The sequence below is a fragment of the Nomascus leucogenys genome, chromosome 3 (assembly GCF_006542625.1).
Source record: "Nomascus leucogenys isolate Asia chromosome 3, Asia_NLE_v1, whole genome shotgun sequence".
Taxonomy (NCBI): Eukaryota; Metazoa; Chordata; class Mammalia; order Primates; family Hylobatidae; genus Nomascus; species Nomascus leucogenys.
Genome location: NC_044383.1, coordinates 117,884,518 through 117,912,122, shown reverse-complemented (window position 1 = coordinate 117,912,122; position 27,605 = coordinate 117,884,518). Strand labels below are relative to the sequence as shown.

General features: G+C 38.5%; 1 protein-coding gene across 2 annotated transcripts in view; it reads right to left on the bottom strand.

Moving 5' to 3' along the window:
- The window catches only part of ENPP3 (ectonucleotide pyrophosphatase/phosphodiesterase 3), a 94,004-nt gene that overhangs the window by 52,405 nt on the left and 13,994 nt on the right, over positions 1-27,605 (bottom strand). For both annotated transcript variants that reach the window (XR_004027939.1, XM_003255717.4), the window contains 6 exons: positions 19,396-19,518; positions 16,906-17,031; positions 13,687-13,747; positions 8,195-8,292; positions 3,070-3,149; positions 79-198 (listed from right to left, as the gene is read on the bottom strand). Coding sequence is in view for 1 of the 2 variants with exons in the window: in XM_003255717.4 (XP_003255765.2) it covers positions 79-198; positions 3,070-3,149; positions 8,195-8,292; positions 13,687-13,747; positions 16,906-17,031; positions 19,396-19,518 (608 nt within the window). In the remaining variant the exon portion in view is untranslated. The remainder of the gene's footprint in view (positions 1-78; positions 199-3,069; positions 3,150-8,194; positions 8,293-13,686; positions 13,748-16,905; positions 17,032-19,395; positions 19,519-27,605) is intronic.

Genomic DNA, 27,605 nt, shown 5'->3' with positions numbered 1-27,605 from the left:
ACTGAGTGAGAAAAGTGACCTCCTGTCACACTGAGAAATGGAGGTTACTTCAGTTGCCACGTGTAGAATGCTACATACTGGTTGCCCATGCCACCAGGCTGGATTATTTTGTTCCTTTGAAGAAAGTGAAAAATTCTTGTCGAGATTTACATCATACATATTATTGTCAATGATGCCATGTGATTCCGGATACAAGCCCTAAAATGATAATTTCAAAAAAGATGTAAGATAAAATATTAGTAAAATAGAAATTAAAATAGCACACGATTTATTACTCATATCTAAGAAAGGTACTATATAACTTTCAGTGTAAAACACCCGGACCTGAACTTAAATATCGGGAGATATCATCATCGCTTGGCTTTCATAGGGCATTAGTTCCATGACCTCCCTCAGGTACCAAAATCAGAAGATGTTTAAGTCACTGCTTGGGATTTGCATATAACCTATGCATACCCTCCTGTATATTTTAATCATCTGCAGATTACTTGTAATAGTTAATGCAATATACATGCTATGTCAATTGTTGTATTGTTTAGGGAATAGTGACAAAAAAAGTCTGTACATGTTCAGTACAGACGCAATTTTTTCCCAAATATTTTCTTTCTTTCTTTCTTTCTCTTTCTTTCTTTCTTTCTTTCTTTCTTTCTTTCTTTCTTTCTTTCTTTCTTTCTTTCTCTCTTTCTTTGTCTGTCTCTGTCTGTCTTTCTTTTCTTTCTTCCACTTTTATTTTAGGTTTGGGGGTACATGTGAAGGTTTGTTACCTAGGTAAACATGTGTCATAGGGGTTTGTTGTACATATTATTTCATCACCCAGGTATTAAGCCAGTACTCAATAGTTACATTTTCTGCTCCTCTCCCTCCTCCCACCCTCCTGCCTCAAGCAGACCCCAGTGTCTGTTGTTTCCTCTTTGCGTTAATAAGTTCTTATCATTTAGCTCCCACTTATAAGTGAGAATGTGTGGTATTTAGTTTGCTAAGGATGATAGTCTCCAGCTCCATTTATGTTCCCACAAAAAACATAAGCTTGCTTTTTTATGGCTGCATAACATTCCATGGTGTATATGTACCACTTTCTTTATCTAGTCTGTCATTGATGGGCATTTAGGTTGATTCCACCCAAATATTTTCAATCCACAGTTAGTTGAATCCACAGATTCAGAACCCACACATATGGAGGGCCAAGAGTGTATATATATATATATATATTTTTTTTTTTCTAGTTCTACCACAGTTTACAGCAGCAAATAAGTGACATTAGGCTGATGGCTTGTGCTGATGGTGTTAATATAACTTTTGTGTGCTTAATAACTGTTTAATTAACTGTTTGTTAAAGTTTCCCGTATTATAATAATGGTTAGCCACTGGTTATATTATCAATAACAGCAAGGAATTTACTAGATAGAAGCTTTCTATATATCAAATATCTTGGCTAAATTGAATTAAAGGGTGTTACCAGCATTTTAAAGGCAGCCTGCCAAGTCTTTATCACCTTCCCTGCCATCCACCCACCTATCCATCCAATCATTTATTTAATCCAATCCCACATATTTATTTAATCATTCCACACATTTTCATTAAATGCCTATAGATTTTTAGGGTCATTATTTTAGAACATTGCTATGTATATGAATATGTATGCATATATATGTATAAAAATATATAAATAGTAAATTAATTGCATTTATGCATAATCCCTTATTTTATGTATACATATATGTATATATGGTATATATTTATGTATATATAGTCAATTATTATTATTCACGGTAGTTATATTCTATTAAGTTGTCATGAACACTAAATTAATGATTACTGAACCATTGCTCCTAGGAAAAACATAGAGTTAGGTTCCTGAGAGCCTCTGATTACGACATTTTTGTCTTCTGATCAATACATAACCTTCTTTTATGAGTGTTTTTGCTTAAAGTCACATTATTTATGTATATTGTTGGTTCACTATCACTCATGCCTGAGCAAAGTTTACCTAACACACATATTAGGCAATTCATAGCCTTCTTGCTCTTAGGAACACCAGAAACCACATCAGCACTATGCAAGGAGACCATTTTAACCAGTGAAACCACCCCCCAAAAAAGCACCAGCATATAAAAAGTATGACATTCAATAGACAGTAAGATTGTGAAAATGGTACTTGTTTATAGTATGACAGCTAAAACAAGAAAGCAGAATGTCTCCTGGTTAGACCTTAGCTAGGAACATAGCATTGGGCAACTCAACTTTTTGTGCTTCTTTGTGATGGCTGCAAATGACCACAAATGCACTATACTTATTGATTTGGGGATTACAAATAAATTTTAGAGAGTAAACAAACCCACAAATACAGAATCTGAAAGTAATGAGAATATATACATACATTCGTGTGGGGGTTAAAATTTAAATGTCAGTTACTGTTCCATAGTAATAAAACATTAAAACCCAAAGTAATAAAGACACAAATATCCTTTGAGGCAGCAGATGCCTTAAAATGTGTTATAAATCTATCTTAAATAATTTAATTTTTATTTGAGCTCATTTAAATCATTCTACCTACATCTTTTTATATACTTTTTATACATTCTACCTACATCTTTTTGTATCACTTGCTTTTATTGCTTTATCTAAAGAGAGGTAGACAGTGTGAATTCATTTATGAAAAAGAAGTTCTATCAAGTTAATTGTAATGAAAAGACTAGGAAAGAACAAAATTTCCCACATCGAAGTAGTTGTCCCTATATATAGCCTACTGTTCCCAGTAGACCTTCAGATAAACAAAGGGCAATTGAAAGACCAGAGGAAAATGGTATTTCTCACATCAAAGGGTCTGTTTTGGGCTCGACACAGGTGAATTAACCTAATGCTGGACACTTATTCATAGTTCATGCCTCACAGCCCTAGATTGGCCTCATATTGTGCCATTCCTTCCCAGCCTGAATTCAGCCATGAACTATCCCCACATGTGCTCGAGAAGGGTAAGTCACAGAACTCGGTCAGTTCCCGCCCAAACATGTCTGTCTATGTGGTCAGTTCTGGTCTTTGGCCTGTCTTACCACTGGGTCAAGCACTTACCGTGACAATGGTGTAATGATTTGGGAAGGTTTTGGTAGGATACATGGCTCTCATGTATTTTGAATGAATTCCACATGTTTCTGTAACAGAATATGGTGAGAAATTAGGAAGTTGTTTTTTCTTCAGTTTTTTGGATAACTAAAAATCTGAACATGAAAGTCTCTCAGAAAAATAAAAAACAAACTAAAAAGTGGATTAAAGATGGAAAGAGGTTGAAATTCTGGTCTCTAGGCTTTCTCCATTCCAGGGAACGTCAGACTTTTAGGAGAGGAGTGAGCTAAATCAAGGTGTATAGATTTTTTTCTGGAAGAGCCAGTGATACACATGTTACACTTTGCAAGGCCATATGGTCTTTGTTGAAACCCTCCCCTCTGCTGTTGAGGCCCCAAAGCATCCATAGACAATAAATAAACAAATGAACATGGTCATGTTCCAATAAAACTTTCTTTATGGGCATTGAAATTTGAATTTCAGGTAATTTTTATTTGTCACAAAATATTTTTACTTTCTTCCAACCATTTAAAAATGTAAAACAGACTAGGCCCAGTGGCTCACACCTGTAATTTCAGCACTTTGGGAGGCTGAGACGGCAGATCACTTGAGCTCAAGAGTTCGAGGCCAACCTGAGTAACACAATGAAACCCCGTTTCTGTATAAAAATTAAAAATTAGCTGGGCATGGTGGCATGCACCTGTGTAGTCCTAGCTACTTGGGAGGCTGAGGTGGGAGGATTGTTTGAGCACAGGAGATGGAGTCGGCAGTGAGCTGTCATCGCACCACTGCACTTCAGCGTGGGTGACAGAGTAAAATCCTGTTTCAAATAAATAAATAAATAATTTTTAAAATAAGTAAAACAATTTTCAGTATATATGACAGGCCATACACAAACGAGTAGAGTGAACCAGATTTGGCCTACGGGCCACAGCGTGTTGTCCCCTGAGCTAAATGTACTCTATATTATACACTGCCAGTTTGTTTGCTTTATATAGCATTGGCGTCTAGCTGATAGTTCTTACATGTAAAGTATCTAATATAACAAAAGTCAACACTACTGTCTAGACAAATGGAAAAGGATTTCACTTGTATAGCTGCACAAGCCCATGTCATGTAGTACTGTTTACAAATTAAGCTAACTTTACTGCTTCTTACTTTTAGTACAGTTTCCATCAGACCAGGGAAGTTTCCTGTGATCTGTGTTTCACGAAGTATGACAGTAATTTAGCTTCATTGTTCTGTTGTTTTCAATCTGTGCAATAACCCTGTTTAAAGAGGTCAGAACCACTGGGGCACATTGCTATTTCCCCTGCAGCAGTGAAGTAAAAGAAATTTTCCACAGCAAAATTGTGTTGCCTCTACTTCTAAAATAAAGCTTCACCATTATCAATTCTCTTTAGGTCAAAACAAAACATGAAATTGATTGTCGTCCAAAAAGTCACAAGCTTTGCTGCTAAACACAATGAGTGTTTTCTCAAATAGACATGGGGTTGGTCTCCTTCCCAGACTCTGATTCAGGAATTTCCTCCTTCAGAACTTTCTAGGGCCCCATATCAAGTCCACTACATAGGATTCTCTGATGGGGATTGGAAGGTAGGAGATGAAGGAAAGGGAGTTCAAAAAAATCTACTTTCTTTTCTTTCTTTCTTTCTTTTTTTTTTTTTTTGAGATGGAGTCTCTCTCTGTCACCCAGGCTAGAGTGCAGTGGTGCGATCTCAGCTCACTGCAACTTCTGCCTCCTGAATTCAACTCCTGCCTCAGCCTCCCAAGTAGCTGGGACTACAGGTGCCTGCCCCCACACCCAGGTAATTTTTGTATTTTTTAGTAGAGATGGAGTTTTGTTATGTTGGCCAGGCTTGTCTCGATCTCCTGGCCTCAAGTGATCCACCTGCCTCACCCTCCCAAAGTGCTGGGATTATAGGCTTGAGCCCCTGTACCTCGCTAAAAATTTACATTTTTAACAAGCACCCCAGGTCCTCCTAATGTATTTAAGTTTGAGAACTGCCCCAGGACTTAATTTATAAAGCATAAGATTAAAATAACCTTTATTTTTCTTACTTAATCAATACCACCAATAAGTAAATCTTGATCTCAATTAGGGAAAGATATTTAATATTGTTAAGTCGTATAACAAGAAAATAAAATGAGATCTAGTCCACTTACACAATTAAAATAATTTAAGTGGGAAAAAATTCATACAATGAACAGATACATAAATTCAGTTTCTGCTTTAATATGCTTGAAACATGGGTGGCAAACTCAAATTCTTAAATGGGTAAAGCTAGAGGATAAAATAAAATGTAAATTAAGCTACCGGTATTGTAAAAGCATGGCACCTGCCCTAGTTATATGATGTCATAAACAAGACACATCTGCTGACTATAGACCCAAGCTACTGCTTTGTATCACCTGCCCTTGAACCACAGCTACTGAAGAAAGTCTACAGAAAGCACAGTCTTCTACCATGGTTTCTTCCAAATATGAATAATTTAAGTTATACTTGAACAGACTACTTCTGGAAAGGCATGCAATAAACCAATAAGCAGTTGCTTTTGCAAAGGAACTAATACTGTATGATTCCACTTATATGAGGTTATCTAAAATAGTCAAAATCATAGAAGCAAAGAATAGGATGGTGGATTCCAGGGGCTGGGTAAGGGGGAAATGTGGAATCATTAATCAATGGATATGAAACTTCAGTTTTATAAAATAAGTACATTTTAGGGATCTGCTGTACAACATTATGCCTATAGATAATAATACTGCATTGTACACTGAAAAAAATCTGTTAAGAGGATAGATCTCATGTTATGCATTCTTAACAAAATTTAAAAAACCGACAGCAAATGACATCTGCTATGGCCAATATAATAGCTCTGCTGTTCATGAATGCCAACCTTGCAAACTCTAATCTCTAAAACTCTGCATATGTCACCTGCTGGATGTCGGCTGTCTACCTGCTACTTCTAGTCTTATTTTATCCACAGTTTCCCATCTAACTTTTCAGGAATGCTGTCTTCTAAATAGGCCAAATCACCTCTATCCCACTTGACAGTTTTCTGATCTTGGCCCTGGCCCTTCTTTGTCTGCTGCCACCTGCACTAAGACAAGACAATGTTCTGGCCTTACTAGAGTGTGATTCAGAGAGCCACTTCCTCGTCCACTTAATAGTCACTAATATGACTCGCTGCTCTGTGATATTGTTTAGGCTCAGTTTACACGACCATGGTGGCCCGACTCAGGCAGCTTGATGAAACCCTAGAGATGGGGCCCTGGACTCCCCTAACAGCAAGGCCTGCTGTCACATACCTCACCTCAAGACTAACATGATCCTAATCCTATTTAACCACATCTATCCTTTTTCAATTTTCCCTCAAAACAGCCTCAGGAGGTCCTAAGATTATGTACCCCTACCTACCACATCTATTCTTAATCGGGCCTCCGAGAAACTAACAGCCCCATTTTGCCTAGGTAGGCCTAGCTGATCATAGCTTCACACACATTTGGGGATTAAGATGTTGTCTACATGACTAAAAACTATTTTAAATGTTTTAAAATATTTTAAACATCAAAAGCAGAAAGCTCTTAGTGGCTGAATATTTCATTGATGTCATTTCTAATTCTCAATGGAATGAGCAAATCAAGGAATTTCACTTTAGAAAAGGTTCAGTTCACCCTGGCTAGTCAAATTCCCTTTTGACACCAGATTTGATATCCAGTTTATCACGACAAATTTAGATAAGATAGAAACTGAGAAGTGTTAGTTAACTTTCTAGGACGAAATAACTCAGCAGAAAAATGACAGTTCCTGGATTTGGAAAACAATCTCTTTGCTAAAGATCTGCCTCAGGGAATGAGGGAGAAGCTGAAGAAACAATGTACCTTGAGTTGCAGGAAGTAGTGGTCTGTCTTCCTACAACCATGGCATTTTAGGGCTGGAATTAACAGCAGAAATCATCAGATCTAGTCATTTCATTTTATAAATGAGGAAACTGAGGCCCAGAAAAGTCAATCAACTTACCCAGAGTCAAACAGCTATTTTTAATAACTTGAAGAAAAAGAAAAACAATAAACTGGTAAAAATGACATAAAATTTGAGAACTTTGGGGATATAAAACGGCCTCGGAGGAGGGAGAAGAAAGAGAGGAATTGCAGGGCAGTGAAGAGTGTGTGCCCTGGAGTTAGTTCTCTGGTTATAACTAACTATGCCACTTCTTAGCACTGTGTCCTTGGGTACTCAACTTCTTTTTAAAAAAAAAATTATTAAATAGAGACGAGGTCTCACCATGTTGCCCAGGCTGGTCTCAAACTCCTGAGCTCAAGGGATGCTCTAGCCTCCTCCTCCCAAAGTGCTAGGATTACAGGCATGAGCTACCACATCCAGCCTCAACTTCTCTTTATTACTACCTTTATTAAGTTGTGTGAAGGCCAAGTGTCCTAACACAGAAGTACAACATTATAATAAAGTTGATAATAAAAGAATTATAACTATAATTTAAAACCACCCATTGTATGTCACATATCAAACAGCTATTTTTTGAATGCTACCTGTACATTCTCAGAGTAATCCTATCAGGTGGGAAGTCACCATTTCACAGATGAAGAGACTGGGGCACTAAAAGGTGAAGGAAAGTTGTCTGAGACCTCACAGCTAGCAAGTAGTAGAGTCAGGTTGTAGGCAGTTTGATTCTAGAACTGGAAATAGATCCTGGACTTGACATCTGCTGAAATGGTGGGAGGTGCTGGCTCTGTCTAAGCCCACCAGGCTCCTTCAGGACCCGGTTCTTGTTATATTCACCTTGCTAAGGCCCAGAACCTAGGTCTGACAAACATCACTTTCAAGGCAGTACACACAAATAGATTTCCATAGGACAGAAGTTACATTCAAATATAAAACAAATCAAAATAAACAAACAAAAGGCTGAACATGCTACCAAAATAAAGGTAGGAGAAGCCAGCAAGTGTGAAAATACACTTCCGACTGAAAGTAGATACCATGTGGTAAAGTCAGAGAGGATCTAGGCTAAGACAAACCACTAACGTTAAAAGTCAGAAAGAAAGTTGCATCATCTAGAGACTGACTGACTAGGTGTCTTTATCATTTGCATGCCACTACTTAGAGAAGACTTACTCAGTTTATTGATATTTGGCATTAAAGTATCCCATGTGTATAAGTATTCAGCTCTAAATCCATCCATAGAAAACAAGATAAGTGGTGGCAGGTCAAACCTGAAAATGGAAGACAAAATTTGTCAATTGTTTTGGATAGTTATATTTACCTCAAAAGCATTGCAATCCTTTTTTAGACCTGTGTTTAAGGTAAAATAGTTGGGTAACTTTTGGGCCGTAGCCAAACACTGTCATTTTTTATTTTTTTCTTTTTTTTTTTTTTTGAGACACAGTTTTACTCTGTCACCCAAGCTGGAGTGCAGTGGAGCAATCTCAGCTCACTGCCACCTCCGCCTCCTAGGTTCAAGCGATTCTCATGCCTCAGCCTCAGAGTAGCTGGGATTACAGCCACACGCCACCACAACCAGCTAAATTTTAGTAGAGACGGGTTTTACCATGTTGGCCAGGCTGGTCTCCCACTCCTGACCTCAAGTGATCTGCCTGCCTTGGCCTCCAAAGAGCTGGGATTACAGGCGTGAGTCACCGCGCCTGGCCTAAAATTTTACTTCTGTTATACACACACACATTTCACAGATGCATAGTTTGATAAATTTTCACTAACTGAACTCCACTGTGTAGTCATCACCCAGATGAAGAAACAGAATATTATCAGGACGCTTGTGCTTCCTGTGGTCACTAAACTCTCCAAACCACACCCCACCAAGGATGATCAGTATCTTGATTTCCAAGAGCATAGATTAGCTTTGTCTATTTTTGTACTTACATTTATATGCAAATAAAATCATATAGTATGCATTTTGTGGAGTCTCAATTCTTTTACTCGACATTATGTTTGAGATTCCTCCATATTGTTGCAAGTAATTATGGATCATTCATTCCCATAGCTATCTAATATTCCAGTGAATGAATAAACCAGAACTTATTCTACTGTCCATAGGCACTTGAGTACTTTCCAATTTGGAAAGTTATTAGGTTTCCGACCTAAGACAGACTGTGGTTTAACTCCATTTACATAAAATTCTAAAACAGGAATGTATGATGATAGAAATCAGAACAGTGATTGTCTCTGGGAAGTAAGCAATGGGAAGGGACATGAGGTATCTTTCTGGGATGGTGGAAATATTCTATATGTTGAAAATATTCTATATTGGTAAGTTACATAGCTTAGTGAATTTCCAAATTGCATCATATTATACACTTAAGATAGGACCATTTCATGTGTATGAACTATAGGATACCTCCATTTAAAAATAAAAATGGAAAACTGGGACCATTTGAACTGCAGTGTGCAGAAAATTCATGAAGAAATTAAAGTGGCCTACTGCAATTTGCGTGAGAAGATACTTCTTTTTTTCATAAAGTCATTAACGTAACTCTGATTAAAAACTTTATATTCATAAATATGCCATTAAAATAACTTGGAAGATTAAAGACAGGGTCAACTGTCTGTGGGATCAAGAGTGGAATCCAAAGATCCAATGCACCCCTTTTTTAATGGCCCGCTTGCCTGCCCAAGCTAACTAGAGAGTGCATTTTACATTCTGCTGACAAGAACATTCTTGTAGCTAAAACACCCTTAATTATTTCCTAAAGATAAATACATAAAGATCACATTTCCTGGTCTTATGACGAACTTTCAAAGGAGACTAAAATATTGCCACAATTCATTCCCAACAGTAGATATTAACTTATACAGTACTTTCATAAACAAGACAGGTAGCTGGGACTTTACATACACAAATCATGATGTATTGATTATTTCATGGAGTACAAGTTGTATCTTCTTTTCATTTTTATTTCTCCGATTGCTAAAAAACTTGAACATTGCATCCATATTATTTTTACTGCCTGTGATGAAGCTTGAGTAAGAGCTCACTACATGCCAAGAACTGTCATCTCAGATCTATTATTTCACCAGGATCAGGTAGTTTACCCAAGGTGTCCCACCGCCAGTAGGGGCAGAGCTAGGCTGTTGGCTCACATCTGTCTGATTTAAGAGTCTAAGCTCCTTACTATACTATGATCACTAGCAAAATAGTAAGGCAAACAAGCAAAGAGAATACTAGCATAAATGTCTGGCAAGAGGGTTTTATGTAATGCCTTCAGCCACTAAAATTTTTAGCAGCACATATTATTCATAGTGAGCAGAATTATCATTGTCCATTTTCCATGCAGGGATGGAAGGTATAGGTAGGAATGACTTCAATGGAATAAAGAGAATGAGGGGATTGTAAGCAATGGTCAGTGTCCTTCCGACCACCACCACCACCCCTTTCCTCACCAGGTTCCTTTCTAGTCTTGCCTTGCATCAAGGTTGCCAAATCAGTCCTGTAATTTCTCTGGGATGCTGCTCCAGCTCTCAAATCCTCAGGTGGACAGTGATTTGCCAGTTTGGAGAAGGCCATTCTAAGTAATCATTTGGGCTTAGTCGTCTAGGTTTGTTGAGACTCTTTACAAAGACTTTAGTGAAAACCTTCCTGCTCACCTAATGTCTCTCTCCTCCCGGTTATCAACAGGTGAGGGAGTCTTGGTGCCTCAAACAATTCTTCCCCTTATTCAGCCCCTTACCCCTCCTTCTGATGAATTGCACAGCATCACAGGCTCAGCCTATGACTTGAGGGAGCGTTATGCCACGGAAACTCTAGATCCTTACTTCTTGGGTTTGCTTCCTGCTTCCAGCAACCACTAGCAATGCAGCACTGGGCAAGTGATTTCACAGCTTTTGCCTCCATTTCATTCTTTGTAAAATGAGGATGGAGATAATAGAGCCAGACGGTTTTTATAAGGACTAATATGTAAGATGACTATTGTGTAAAGTACAAATTGGTAAATAATAAGAACTATATGAATGTTAGCTGGTATTAGTATGCTTTTCAGAGATTAATTGACAGTGTAATATGAACCATAAGAAAAGGCCATGGGCACACCTTAATAGATTCAAGTATCAGGTTCATCTAATAAAACAAGTGACTACAGAAAAATATTAACAATTTCTTGAGTACCTACTATGTACCATGCACTAGAACTAAAATTAACCTACTGTTTGATAACTCACCAAGCATATTCCCTTGCTTTAGGTCATTTAATTCTCACATGAAATCATCTGACCCTGGCATTGTTATTATTTCAGTTTCATAGATGAAGCTCAGAGAAGTGACTAGTGCAAAAGACCTACAGGCAAAATCAGACTCAAACTCCTCTCATTTTATTCTAATCCTTTACTCTTCCACCCACAAGGTGCGAAGAGAGCAGCTGAATCTGAGCTACAAACCAAAGCAGCATGGGACAAAAACAGGCACATTATCCATACTAATTTTTAAAATGAAATAACACTATTTAAAAATGCTTCCACTGGGCCAGACACAGCAGCTCATGCCTATAATCCCAGCACTTTGGGAGGCCAAGATGGCAGGATCACTTGAGCCCAGAAGTTCGAGGCCAGCCTGGGCAACATGGAAAAACACTGTCTCTACAAAAAATACATGAATTAGCTGAGAATGGTGGCACATGCTTGTAGTCCCACCTACTTGGGAGGCTGAGGTGAGGGAATTGTTTGAGGCTGGGAGGTGGCAGCTGCTATGAGTCATGATCACACCACTGCACTCCAACCTGGGCAACAGAATGAGATCCTGTCTTGAAACGAAAAATGCCTCCACTGGCCAGCACAGTAGTTCATGCCTGTTATCCCAGCATTTTGGGAAGCCAAGGCAGGAGGATCACTTCAGTTCAGGAGTTCGAGTCCAGTCTGGGCAACATAGTGAGACCCTGTCTGTACAAAAAAATACAAAAACATTTTTAGCTGGGCGTGGTGGCCCATGCCTGTAGTCTCAAATACTTAGGAGGCCGAGATGGGCTGATAGCTTGAGCCCAGGAATTTGAGGCTGCAGTGAGCTATGATCGTGCCACTACACTCCAGCCTGGGGACAGAGTGAGACCCTATCTCATCATCATCATCATCATAATTATAAAACTTAAATTTAAAAACTCTACCAATTCCTCCTAAAGCCAGGTATTCCTTTCTTTTTCATCTACCTTTCCACCATTCTCCCATTACTTGGCCCAGAAAAGTGTGAAGGGCAGAGGGGTGGATGGAGAAATGGGGAATCCATGCTGGCTTGAAGTGATGCACGTTTCCAGGTCCTGGCAGTCAGTGGAGCAGCCCTGATAAACATGTGGAAAAGATGCATGGGAGGGGTGGGGTAGGAGTGTCACCTCATGTGTTCATCACCTGTGCCCCCTGACAAAGTTCTCCTCATTCACCCTTCAAGGACCTCATTTCATTTCTTTTTTTTTTTTTTTTTTTTTTTTTTGAGATGGAGTCTCGCTCTGTCACCCAGGCTGGAGTGCAGTGGTGCGATCTCGGCTCACTGCAAGCTCCGCCTCCTAGGTTCACGCCATTCTCCTGCCTCAGCCTCTCTGAGTAGCTGGGACTACAGGCGCCCGCCACCACGCCCGGCTAATTTTTTTTGTATTTTTAGTAGAGACGGGGTTTCACCATGGTCTCGATCTCCTGACCTCGTGATCCGCCCGCCTTGGCCTCCCAAAGTGCTGGGATTACAAGCGTGAGCCACCGCGCCCGGCCCCTCCTTTCATTTCAAGGCCTGCACAAACCGCTTTCCCTGCTCTCAACAAGAAGAAATTTGAGGCGCCAAGATGTTAATAGAAAAGACTTCTGGCCAGACATGGTGGCTCGCAGCTGTAATCCCAACACTTTGGGAGGCCCAGGAGGGAGGATTGCTTGAGGCCAGGAGACCAAGATCAACCTAGCCAACATAGCGAGACCCTATCTTTATTTAAAAAAAGAAGACAGGAATTAAGTTATTTAAAAAAGGAAAAGGAGTTCTGGCAGAAGTAATTTCAAGCTAAGTTTCAATCCTGACCATAAGACCTTTGGAGTATTACCTATTTAATATTCCAACCAATTTTTTAAAGTCATTACTGTGGCTGGGTAGAGTGGCTCACACCTGCAATCCCAGCATTTTGGGATGCCAAGGCAAATAGATCACTTGAACTCAAGAGTTTGAGAGCAGTCTGGGCAATCTAGTGAAACCTCGTCTATACAAAAAAAAAAAAAGAGAAAAATAAAAAATTAGCCAAGCATGGTGGCATGCCTATAGTCCCAGCTACTCAGGAGGCTGAGATGGGGAGGATCACCTCTGTCTGGGAGGTCAAGGCTGCAGTGAGCTGTGATTGCACCACCGCACTCCAGCTTGGACAACAGAGCAAGACCTTGTCTCAAAGACAAAAACAAAATAAAGTCGTCGTTGTAAGACATAAATATAATAAATTAATATAAAAGGGTTTTGTAAAAAAATAAAGCAAACAAAAGTCCATTCGAACTTGGAAGCCACAAGAAATCTAATCTTTTGTGAACTGTTCTGTTTTGAAATGTACATGAAGTGGGGGAAATTCCACTCTGTGTCTCAACTAACTACATTCTTATGTGCACCTTTGTTAAAGGAGGATAAAAATCCCTGTATCAGTCATGCTCACCCTTCTGGACACTGAGACTGCTGGGCTGTGTCGCAGTTTTCTTCCAGCCATGAGGTTTCTCCTGGAAAGCACAAGATCGAAATCTTGATATTTGCTGCACCACAGACAAGAAATGAGAAGCAAGTGTTCAATGGACATGATCTTCCCAAACTACTTAATTTCTGTTACTCCCATGACTAATTTTTTCCAAAACATGTAAAGTGCATTTTCACTTGTTGGCAAAGGCAGTGCCTCTAGTGACTTGCAGAGACCAGTAATCTGCACTAACTGAATACCTGGAAGTCTATCTTTACCAAGAGAAACAGAGGGGATTTATTTATTTATTTATTTATTTTATTTATTTTTTGAAAAGGACTTTCACTCTTGTTCCCCAGGCTGGAGTGCAATGGTGTGATCTCAGCTCACTGCAACCTCCACCTCCTGGGTTCAATCGATTCTCCTGCTTCAGCCTCCCAAGTAACTGGGATTATAGGCGTATGCCACCACACCCAGGTAATTTTATATTTTTTGTAGAGACAGGGTTTCACCATGTTGGTCAGCCTGGTCTTGAACTCCTGACCTCAAGTGATCCACCCGCCTTGGCCTCCCAAAGTGCTGGGATTACAGATGTGAGCCACCACACCCAGCCTCAGAGGGGATTCTTTTAGATGAAAAAAAGATATTTCTTCTTCTTCTTGATAATGTTTTTTTTTCCTCCTCTAGAACAATATTTTCGCAACTGCTAGAATAAATGGATTTAATAACTATAGACATACAGGCTAAAGAAGAGAAAAAGGAAAGTATCAAAAAAAGAAATAGCCAATGAGAATAACTGATACCAAATGGCAGAAATTTAACAAATGTTTAAAATCTTAACAAAAATCAGCAAAAACAAAAAATTTTGCTTCATGGATATTTCTCATTGTAGAACATTCTATCTAATTAGTGAAGTAGAAATGACAGACTATGACCGTCACCATCTACATCCCCTAGTGGATCTCCGCAATGCTTATCAATGGCTAACATAGCCCAAAACAGACACCTGCAGGCATGATGTGCCTTTTGATGGAAATTATCTTTATCTTTTTAGACACATACTTAAAATATGTAAATTCATATTTCAGATGAACAATAGTTACTCTAGGTTTTGCTTTGAAACAATGTAAAATTATGGAAAAGAGGTTTGGTGCAACAATGAGTATATTTTGTTAAAGAAACAAATCTAAAACTTGGAAATAGGCAAGAGGACTGATCATTAGACTTCATTTTAATGTCATGCTGGGAATTATCTGAAAAACCCAACAATGTATTATCCAATTACCAACGGGTATGTATCTTTATCCAGCTTACTCTTTATTATTCATTTTACAAGTTGTTTATTCAAGAGTAATAGATAACTAATAGAAAACAAATAGCAATATAACTGATTCATGCCTGATAGCAAATAAATTGTCCTACAGAAATGCAATTCATTTATGTCCCACCAAAAGATATGGTTTTAGTGATCTTATTCCAACATTCTTTTAGTCTTATATACATATTTAGTAGCTTAGTTTCTTATTCTCTTTGAACCAGCTTTAATTCTAGTTGGTTATCTTATAAATGAGTTAGTAAATCTTTGATGTGTTCGTTTTATATTCAAAATTATACTTTGTCAATGTGAGACAAGATTGACCATGAATTGATAACTGCTGAAAATAGTTGACGGACTTAGAGATAAAACATCATAATATTCTCTCTACCTCTGTATGTGGTAGAAGTTTATCACAATATTTTTAGAAATTCTAAACTTAACAAAATATAAAAGTAATTAGCTGGTTTCTCACACAAAAATGATTCAAATCTCTCAAACTGCTCTCAGAAGATACAATTTTGACAAAAATTCTCAAACTACTCTTGAAAGATACAATTTTGACAAATATCATTTAGCTTTTTTTAATTCTGAAAGCTGGCAAGTACATTTAACATTTTATATTTTAAAATGTTAAATTCATTAGAATTCATTAAAATGTAGAACGTTCTACATTTTAAATATTTAAATAAACATTAAATATTTAAAATGTTTAACATTCTAAAATATAAAATGTTAAATCCTCAGAGTGAGAAAACATTTATATTTATTTTTAAAAATAAACTGAAATGATTACATTAACTCCAGCAGAGTAACCAGTGAATTCAGTAAAAAAAATTACTGCATGGCCTAAGGATCCATTTTGAGATTAAAAAGTTAAAAGTTACAAAATTGGAGCAGAATAAGGGAGACTAAAGAGGTAAGAAGGGAATATGGTCAGTGAATTTATTAGAGAAAGAAGCAGACTAGAACCTATACTTGCTTTGTGAAATTAAAGAAATTTTTTAATGATGCAGTATTGAGTATTAAATATCGAGCAATTATTATTTTTAAAAAGGAGTGACCATTTCAGGCTTTTCTGATAACTCTTTTTCAGGTGATTTTTAATTATATTTTGTATAAAAACTGACTCATCCATTGGTACACAACTTATTTTCTAATAGTAGATTATAGTTAAGGTTTCCACTATAACGTTTTCCTCCTATTTCAGAAATCAGAATTCAACCTAATCTTTTTTGTGTCAAAAGTATTAGAATTGTCAGCTTAGTTTGGTGCGAGGTTATAAAAAGGGATTGATAGCTTGAAGAAATTTGGTTGACGTGTGTATATATGCATTTTTCATAAATTTCATCAGATGTTCAGAGGAATTCGTGATTTTTTTTTAAGTCACATCACTTATAAAGTGGGGAGTGGGTAAAATAAGGAGTTGAATAACCTGAATTCTAACCTCGACTCTACATTGACTCCTTGAGGATCCTTAGCAATTTAAACCATTGAGAACACATTTGTTTTGGCAATAACAACATTGGCTTAACAAGATGATATCTGAGCTAGATAACCTCACTCTCTATATTTTAACTAGGATCTGCTATTCAGTGTCTGAAACTACAGCTGTGTCTAGCAAGGTCATTGGATTGGAAAAGACTTTGCCTTACAGAGAAATAAGGAATTTTAAGATCTCTCTTCTATATCTATGCTGTGAGTTCTCCTCCTCTGTGGTTACAAACCACATTTCATCCCACAGTAAATGCATTTGATCTTTTCTTCTACATGGAGTAACTAAAGATTCTCCTATGTGTTTTGATTTTTGCAGCCTAGCATAGCTCTAGGAAACTCATGGAGTTCCTCTAAATTTGCAGGGGCAAATGAGTCAACATCCTCCTGCTTACCTTGGCAAACACTCTTATAGTCAGCACAGCAATCCTTCCTCTGCAAACAGTCATCTGAACAAGAGCAAAGGCTGGCCTCTAATCTGGTCTCACCACAACGAAATTTATTGCACATCCATATTCGAGCTGTAAAACAATACAATTCAGTTCTGAGCATTTAAGCCTGCAATATAAAATATACAAATTTCATTTATTTATTCCTATATTATAATAATACAATCAAATTCTTGGTTTATCTGTACTAATAAATGAAAACACATAATGCCAAATGAGAGGCAAACCACCACTCTTCTTCATTAGCTAGGTGGCAGAGAGAAATGCAGCTTTATAAACCGCAACCCAGGTTTACTTAGCAGGTACACTGTGAGCTTGGAGATCTGAATATGGCTCCTATTCCTACCCAAGAGCAGGAGCTCCCCAAGGTGAAGAATCACTAGTCCTGACTGATTACTGCCACCCAAGAGCAGCTTTGCCCAGCCTTGTCTAAGGACTAGCAGCAAGGAAGAAAAGGTGACAACAGAAGTAACAGGAGCACAGTCATGTCTTTGAGAATGTAGGCAGGTCAAGCTACGTCTCAGTGGAAAGTGACAGCAGTGACAGAGCAGCTCCCACCCATGCCTCAGGGGTTCTCCCAGGCTATGGACTTAGGATGAGAACAGTTTCAATAAATCCCACTGCTAAAAGCAGCAAGAGGCTGGAGGAAGGTGGCTTGGCACTGCCACCTGCTAGAAAACAGTGACTGAAATCAACGTCAGCCTTGTGCTGAGACAAACACTCTCAATAGGTAACTTTTCTCCACTTCAGTTATATATAGATTTCTTCCTTCCCCAGCATTTCTCATTTACATAGAAAGAAAAGATTTTTGGAGATTAAGTAAAGGGAACACAGATCTCTATCTATGCTGGGTTATCCTCTCCCTCTTGCCCTTTTCAGGGAACATAATGGAAAGAACTCTACTCTTCTAATCTTCACTCTCCTCCAACTACCAGACACCCCCCACCACCACCTTCCCAGATTATTTAGGGAATTAAACATTGCAAGCTGTCTTTTCCACCTAGAGAACAGCATCTCAAATTGTGCCCTGTGGAATACTGGCATGAGAATGATCAAGAATCACCAGCTTTCCAAGTGAGTTTTATGGCACCTCGAAGTTTGAGAACCACTGCAAATGAAACAAACAAGATGTTGAACTTAAGCCGTAGTAAAACTCCATTGAAACTTATGTAATGATACAGCATTTCATTTACCATAGCCTGTTATTCCTCAACCTCAGTTAAATAAAGTGTGAATTCTGTATTTAGCATTGTTAAGGTGGAAATGATAATAAGACTGTGTATAGGTCTTATAGGTTGAATTGTGTCCCCTAAAAATATGTTGAAGTCCCACCCCCCATTACTTGTGAATGTGACCTTATTTAGAAATGGTTCCAAATGACTTGCCAAGGCTGGGTGGAGTGGCCCACACCTGTAATCCCAGCACTTTGGGATGCCGAGGTAGTGGGATCACTTGAGGCCAGAAGCTCAAGACCAGCCTGGCCAACATGGTGAAACCCCGTCTCTACCAAAAATACAAAAATTAGCCGGGCTTGGTAGTGCACTCCTGTAGTCCCAGCTACTTGGGAGGCTGAGGCAGGAGAATCGCTTGAACCCAGGAGGTGGAGGTTGCAGTGAGCCAAGACTGTGCCACTGCAATCCAGCCTGGGCAACAGAGTGAGACTTTGTTTAAAAAAAAAGTTACTCGTAAATAATCAAGTAAAATGAGGTCATTAGGGTGGACCTTAATCCAGTATGACTGGTGTTCTTATTAAAAGGGAAAATTTAAACATAGACACAGACAGAGGAAAGACTATGTGAGGAGACACAGATTATGTGAAGATGAAGGCCTGGAGCTGTGCTGCCACAGGCCAAAGACTGCCAGCACCCACCAGAAGCTAGGAGAGAGACATGGAGCAGATTCTCTTTTGGAGTCTTCAGGAGGACCCAACCATGTCAACACCTAGAAGTTGGACTTCCAGTCTCCAAAACTGTGAGAAAACAGACTTCTGCTGGCTAAGCCACCCAGTCTGTGGTACTTTGTCATGGCAGCCCTAGGAAACTAATACACAAGGTGTGTAGGTGAAAATTTGGACACAGCCCTGGCGTAGTGTTTCATGCCTATAATTCCAGCACTTCGGGAGGCCAAGTGGGAGAATTGCTTGAGCCCAGGAGTTCAAGACCAGCCTAGGCAACATGGTGAGACCCTGTCTCTAAAAAAACATTAAAAACAATTAGCCAGGTGTGATGGTGCATGCCTGTAGTCCTAGCAACTCAGGAGGCTGAGATGGAAAGATCAGTTGGACCCAGGAGGTCAAGTCTGGAGTTGGCCATGATCATGCCACTGCACTCCAGCCTAGGCAACAGAGTGACACTCTGTCTCAAAAAAAGGAAATAAAAGAAAAAAATTTGACACATATTAATAGTAGCACAACCAACATATTCTCAGAACTCATACTTGATTCCACACAGGTGTCTTCAAAATCCCAGCAGCAATCGCCTCGGTCTTTACATGCCACATCACACCGGCAGTTCTCCAGTCCTCTAAATGATGCATCAAAGCACTTCTTCCTGCAGCTGCCTGCAAAGTAAAGGAAATAGGGCCCGAACATTTAGGAGCTATCCAATATCTCACACCTAAGCAGTGGAAGCACACAGGAAGTACATAGCACAGACTATGACAGACAACTAGATAATTCTCATGGTGCTACAGGATCTGCCAATACAATGTAATAAATAATGGCAATGATATGGCCAGGTGCCATGGGTCATGCCTGTAATACCAACACTTTGTGAGGCCAAGGCAGAAGAATCACTTGAGCTCAGGAGTTTGAGGCCAATCTGGCTAACATGGCAAAACCCTATCTCTACTAAAAACACAAAACTTAACCAGGCATGGTGGTGCACACCTGTGGTCCTAGCTACTTGGGAGACTGAGGCAGGAGAATTGCTTGAACCCGGGAGGCAGAGGTTGTAGTGAGCTGAGATTGTGCCACTGAACTCTAGCCTGGGCGACAAAGCAAGATTCTGTCTCAATAATAATAATAATGACATTGATATGTACGAGGAGTACATAGGAGCACATAGGGGTGGGACAAAAACTAGCAAGGGGATTCAAGGACACCACTGAGTCTTGGGAAAGGATCAAGATTTTAAAAATCAGTGAAGCTAAGGAAGGCATATTTGCAGAACAGCAGATGGGTTATGATGGCTAAGGGGTAGAGTTCAAAGGCAGAGGTGGACTAGAGTGAGGAAAGGTGCACATGCCATACTAAGAAACTTGAAGCCCAACCTTTGGTAACAGGACGCCATTAAGGAGTAGGCAGAGAGTAATGAATTGGATCTGTGTTTTAGAAAGTCACTCTGGAAAATAGGTGAGTAGGGTAGGGATGGAAACTCTTGAACTAAGCAAGAAATTTTAACCCAAACCAAAAATGATTAGGGCCTGAAGGAAGATAGTAGCAGTAGACATAAGGAAGATGTAAATAGAGCTAAGAGAAATCAAAGCATAATTAGTTTGAGTTCAGCTTTATATAAAGAGTGAAGAAGAGGAATGAGCCAAGGATGACTTCCAAAATGTAAGGCAAAGGCACTGAAAAAAGGGAAGTTCAGTTTTCCAGATATCTAAGCAAATACATATTTAGGAGGGGGTCTGAATATTTGAGTCTGAAGCTCAGGAAAGAGAGACATAAACTAAAGATACTGACTTGGAGTCATCAGCATATTAGCCATAAGAAGCAATGGGAATTCTGTAGTTCTTATTGTGCAAGGAGCGTGTGCCCAGCTAACTATCATTTCTCCTTGCTATGCATTCCCATTGAAAATTATCTATAATTCCCTATGATACTTGCTTTCTGCTTTGCATCCTGAAGGAGTCGTTTGAAGGCAAGGAGGGTATAATAGTATGTCTAGGAAAGTTCAGCTATGCACAACTTGTTTCTATCCCTTGAAATCTACTGCATAGTTTTAAATTAATTCATTTACTTATTTATTCTATGAATATTTATTTTAGCATCATTATGTTTCAGGCACTGTGCTGGGAATTGCAGATTAAGTGATAAATAATGCAGATATAATTGTAGAGACTTTATATAATAAAAATTTTTAAGTGGTAACTACAAAGTAACAGTGAATAACACATAGTAATGGGACAATTGGCTAGCTATATAGGGTAAGGAGTCTCTTGATATTCTTGCCTCACAACATATAAAAAAAAAATTTTAAGAGCTTATCAAAATAGAAATGTCTCAGGAGTGAAGTGGTTAAGGATAGTATTTTAGAATACTCATTTTCAAAATATGCAAGAAAGGTTAAGGACAATGAGGACTGACATAACAGGCACTAAAAGTAATAATTCTCAGAGCATTAGATCTCCTGAATTCATCCTACTATAGTTTGACCCAAAAAATCATCAAACAGAAGACTCAGATGATTTTCAAAGTACACTGTAAAAAGTTAGGGAACATAAGAAAAATATAATCATTTTTTACTAACAAATCAATGAGATATACAGTTGTTGGTAGTATAAATTCACAAAATCTTTCAGGAAGGTTATTTGACAGTATGAAACAAAAGCTGTAAAATGTGAATTTTAAGAAAAGAAAGATAAAGAAAGACAGAAAGGCAAAAGGAGTACATGAAAACACAAATACAAAGTTGCTGTTATAAAATTTCTACAAGAATATACAATAATGTGATGATAATCTTAGCTATTTCTGAGGAGGGAAACATGATAGCTATTATATGGCAGTGGAAGAAACCCTTTTAAATAAATAATGAGATTATATTACTCATGCAAAACTAATAATACTTTGAAAAGTCTATCTACAAAGTGGAGAACATTTTCTTTAAAATATTTATCTCCAATATTATGAAACATTAAAAAAATTTACCTTTTAGAAATACACAATGAAATGTTTATAGAAATGAAATAATGTCAAGTATTTCCTTCAAAATTATATGTAGAGAAGGTTATGGAGAAAGGTATAAATAAAACAGTATTGGTCATGAACTGATAAGAGTGGGATGATGAATACATAGACATTTATTAAATTAGTATTCCTACTTTTGTATGTTTAAAATTTTTAATTAATTAAAAAATCTTTATATCCTTTGATTTCAGCAATTTCACTTCCAGACTTTATACTAAAGAAACATACAAAGATCTATGTTGAGAAATGTTCTCCATAGTGTTATACATAATTACAAAAATATTTTAACAACTGAAACAGTCTTAATGTACATTAAAGGGAGGATTTATTAAATTATTGTATCTACATAAAATAACATTATAAGCATTTCTGGATGCCAGTAGAAGTTATTTTAAAACATTATTGTTCATGGCTTTAATGATTTTGAGAAATGCTTATGTTATTATTTGAAAAAAGCAAACTACAAAATAGAATACTTTTTCTCTTTAAAAGTAGCTGGTTGAGGCCTGGTGCAGTGGTTTATGCCTGTAATCCCAGCACTTTGGGAGGCCGAGACAGGCAGATCACCTGAGCTCAGGAGTTTGAGACAAGCCTTGGCAATATGGCGAAACCCCGTCTCTACAAAGCATACAAAAATTAGCTGGGTGCAGTGGCATGGGCCTTTAGTCCTAGCTACTCAAGAGGCAAAAAAAAAAAAAAGTACCTGGTTGGTAAAACTCATTTACCTCTTCCATCTCTTCAAATTCCACAAAATTTCACAAAAAGAAGAGGAAAACAGTTTATAAAACTATATGAATACTCTAAATCAAATCGAAGATAGAAGCAGAAAAAGAATTTTTGAAAGACAGAAATAGCAGAATGAAGGAAGCAACAACTAGGTGCCTAAGAGGAAGGAGTCCTGGAAAAGTTAAAAAAAAAAAAAAAAAGCCAAGGGCTTTCCCCTAGGACCCTAGAAGGGAGGTTCCAGGGTGTCATTAGGTAAGAGAAAAGGTCATTAAGAGAAACAGGGCGCCATTAGGTAAGAGAAGAGGGGAACAGGCACAAACTAAATATAGGAGAATTGGTAAAAGCTTGGATGTGGAGCAGTCACTACTCACCCTGCCTCCCACTCCAGACCAGGAGGCTCATAATCTGGGGGAATAAGGAGTGGCTTTCATCACAGAGACAACAGACATAGAGGAGGGTAACCATGATAAGAAAAAACAAGCCTTACTCTGAAAAGGAACAGATGGTCCCCAGACATTTGAGGATAGCAGGATAGCAACCTACATGAAAGACAAACACTGAACAAACAACATCAAAGAAAAACTTGATTGAAAAGGAAATAATGCAAGGAGCAAAAGAGTTAAAGTAACAACACACAAACACACACACACACACACACACAGAGAATTGAGATCCTCAGAAAAAAGAGAAGATACTGCGTCAACAAAATAAGAAAGAGAACTATAATTTTTTTAAAAAGACCCCACATTCGGGGTGGTCTTGGAAGTAAAAATATGAAGGAAGTAAAGAAAAATTCAGTACAGATATGGTAAGCAGAATCGTGGTCCACAAGAAGATTCCAAGTCTTAATTGCTGAGACTTCAAGTCTGTTGTCTTACATGACCAAGGAACTGTGCAGATGTAACTAAGGCTACTAATTAACTGATCTTAGAACAGGGAGGTAAGGCCTCAAAGTGAAAGACAAAATGGAGTTGATGTTACTAAAGAAATCATATTATAAAATTTCCCAGAATTGAAGAGCGTAAATTATTACACCATAGTTGTCCACCAAGTTTCCCAGGGCAAAACTCACACTAAGAGATCAACAGGATTAAGAGATGTTGAAAGCCTCCACAGAGAGATCATGAGCAGCCTACAAAGGATCACTAATCAGAAATTTATTAAAATACCAAATGTATTAAAAGCAACACTGGATGCTATAAGACAGTAAAGTCATACCTTTAGATTTCTAGAAAAACAAAGTATTTCCATCTTAGAATTCAATACTTGGCCAAACTGTCAAGTGTTAGGTTAGAATGATGTGTCTTTATATAGACAAAGATTCAAGTTATCTCTCTCATGCATCCTATTTTAGGAAGCTATCAAGTTGTTCTTTAACAAAATGAGAAAATGAAACAAGGAGAAAGAGATTTTAAAATCATGGGATCCAACACAATAGATGGGCTAATGGAAATACCAACCATCCACCAGACCAAGAGAGCAACCAACATGGATTAGAGCAACAGGACAGAGAAATAGAAACTAAAATGAAAGACTTTATTCTATACCAAACTGCACACTGCCAAAAATTAGAGAACTGAATAATGGCAATGGCTGGTGGAGAGGTGAGATGAAGGAAGGTAGGGTAGGCTGAGGCAGCCATTCTAGGAAGCAACCTGGGACTACATACCTGAGTTAAGAAGATGAAAACCCTAACTTCCTGAAACTTCATTCCTTGGTCTATGGCAAAGCAGTTATCATGCAGGTTTATAAGGGAACCTGCAGTATTTGTGTGGTGGTGAGGAACTAAAGCCAATTTGGGTATTCAGCACCAAGAGAGGGCATAGGTTGGTTGGCAAGTTGGGTACATGCCAAAGAGTAGCACACAGTAGAAGCATAAAAACAGACATACGCATGGCAATTCTGATGGGTCTCAAAAAGTGCTCAATGAAAAACTAGAAAAAAAAGACGTAGATTTAGATACATCACAACCATTTACATAAATGGTCTTTATGTTTTTTCATACACTCTCCTCTTATGAAACCTTTCTGCACTTGGTTTCTACAACACAATAGTCACCTGGCTTTCCTCTCACATTCCTGGCTACTCCTTCCTAGTTTTCTTTGCTTTTCCGCTTCACCTCCCCAATTCTTTAAGGTTGTTCTACCCCAGTCTCATGGTTTAAATCCCACATATGCTGACAAGCACCACAGTACATGCCCAGGCAGGACTTCACCTCTAAAGCCAGCCTCATATGTCCAACTACATTCTTGACTTCTGCACTTAGACATCCAATAGAACTAGCAAATTTAACAGGTCCAAAACTGAGCTCCTGATTTTTCTCCCCAAACCAGCTCCTTCTACAATCTGCCCCAACTCAGTTATGGAAATTCATGTTTCCAGATGTTCATGGAAAAATTCTGGGGTCATTCTTGACTCCTCTTTCTTACTCCAAATCCAGTCTTTCAATAAAATCTATCTACCCCATCAAAATAGATCCAGAATCCAAATACTTCTTACCAGCTACAATGCTACTGCCCTGGTTTAAGACATAAGGCTTGCCCAGATTATTGGAATAATCTCCTGATTGGTCTCTCTACTTCTGCTCTCACTCTACTATCTATTCATAACACAGCAGCCCTAGGGATTCTATTAAAAAGCAAACCAGAGCATATCATTCCTCTGCCCAAATCCTGCAATCAGTTCTTGTAACACTCAGAATGAAAGTTGAAGACCAGGCTTTGACATACTAACCTTTACTTGATCGGGCTCCTCTTTATTTAGTAGATCTCATTTAATGACCACCTCCCTCTAGTCCTTTTAGTTCTAGTTCATGGCCTCTTTGTTATTCCTTAAACGGAACATGCCAGGCAAGCTCCTGCCTTTGGCCTTTGCACTTGATAGTCCTTCTGACCTGGAATGTTCCTCCCCAACCTATCCCTATGTTTCTGTCTCACTTCCTTCAGTCATTACTCAAAAGTTATTTCACACACACACACACACACACACACACACACACACACGACCCTGATTCCTTCTTTTGGGCTTTACTTATTTCTTAGCACTTTATCTTATTATATATATTTTTTGTTTATTTATATTTTTATTGTCTGTCTTGCATGCTAAAATATAAACTCCTGGAAGGATTTTGTCTCTTGTCTTCACCACTTTATCTCCAGTAATTGTAATAATACCAAGCACATAATGTCCAATCAAAAAATATGTGTAGTCATGACAGTAAATCTGTAAGAACATGCACAAATTTTAAAACTCACATTAGAAAAAATACATATTGCCTATGGAAGGTGAGTTAACTGGAGTGGAAAATGGTGAAAATGACCCAGGATTGGGGTTTAGGAGAATAGATGCAGTGGAAAAATGAGTAATAAGGAGGATGACTATGTTAAGGATGCTGGCAAGAAGGGGCTGGAGTTAATTACCAATGCCCTGCCAGGGAGAGGGAAGAGAGTGCTGCCACATAGGGCTGGTCAACTCAGATGAAAGGAAGAAGACAAGGAAAAATGACTCTGGGAAGCCAGCCAATGGGTGTACTAAAGTGAATGAAAGAGCTGGAACAAAAGGACGTTTTGTTCAGACATTAGATATGCCTTCTGCAATCAATTTATTTGATTTAGAGGGTAAAATAGCCAAGAAATGATGCCCATTTGTGTGTACTAACATCAAAACAATACCACTGAAATGGCCTGTCAACATTTCTTTGATCAAGGACTGGCACCATGATCCAGAAACACAACAGCCAAGTGACCAAGAGAAGATAGTAATCTTCCAGCAATTATTCAACTTTTCAGTTCTACTGTGCTCCTAGGTCATACTAGGGAAGCTGAGTGTTTCTCAAGTAGACACATGACTAGAAAATTATCAGTTAACCTTACGGAGGCTTCCTAATGCTGCAGCAATGAGACTTACTTCACTAGAGTGACATTAGAAGGTTTTAGTCAAATTTAAAAATGGGGACAGAGCTTTGTGAATTGGCAGTATAGTAGCCAATGAGGCTTATTCGAGGTATGATTATTGCTCATAAAAATTTTAAGAAGACAAAAATGGGGTGAGGGTGCTGGGCACAGTGTCTCACACCAGCAATCCCAGTGCTTCAAGAAGCCAAGGTGGGAGTATCACTTGCATCCAGGAGTTCAAGACCAGCCTGGACAACATAGTGAGACCCCATGTCTATGTAAAATTAAAAAATTAACCAGGTGTGGTAATGCATGCCTGTATACCAGGTACTTGGGGGGCTGAGGTGGGAGGATCACTTGAGCCCAGGAGATCGAGGCTGCGGTAAGGTGTGATCACACTATTGCACTGAGTCTGAGCAACAAAGTGAGACCTTGTCCCAAAAAACAAACAACAAAAAGCGGGGGGACTGAATGATCTAGCAACTGGCCTCATACTTCACCTTAGTAAAAGTAACAAAACAATATGTAAAAAGATTATAGGTAATTCTTTTTATATTGTCATTTGTAAGTGGTGCATTTACTACTCATAATAATGAAATATAGCAAAAGGAACGTGAGTTATTTTTATATTTTGGGACATATTTCCCCTATTTTTCTTTGCTTCTTATAAGAAAAAATTTTTGAAGATATTATTATGCACTACTTTTCAAGAATTTGGCACTGCTCAATCAAGAACCAAGAGATTTTAGGGGTAGAACAACTCTAGTGTGGTGTCAAGGTACAGGGTGGTGGCAGGAGGTCATGGGAATGAAGCAACAAAGACTTTCAGGACTAAGTGGCTAGATACTTTGTCATCAGATGTTGACAATGACAGTGGGAGCAGAATGAAAAGCCTGTGATCCACTTACCAAAGTCCATTATAAAGATGAAGAAGGGCCAGGCGTGGCAACTCACACCTGTAATCCCAGCACTTTGGGAAGCTGAGGTGGGTGGATCACTTGAGCCCAGGAGTTCGAGACCACCCTGGGCAACATAGTGAAACCCCATCTCTAGTAAAACTGCAAAAATTAGTCAGGTGTGGTGGCACACACCTGTGGTCCCAGCCACTTAGGAGGCTC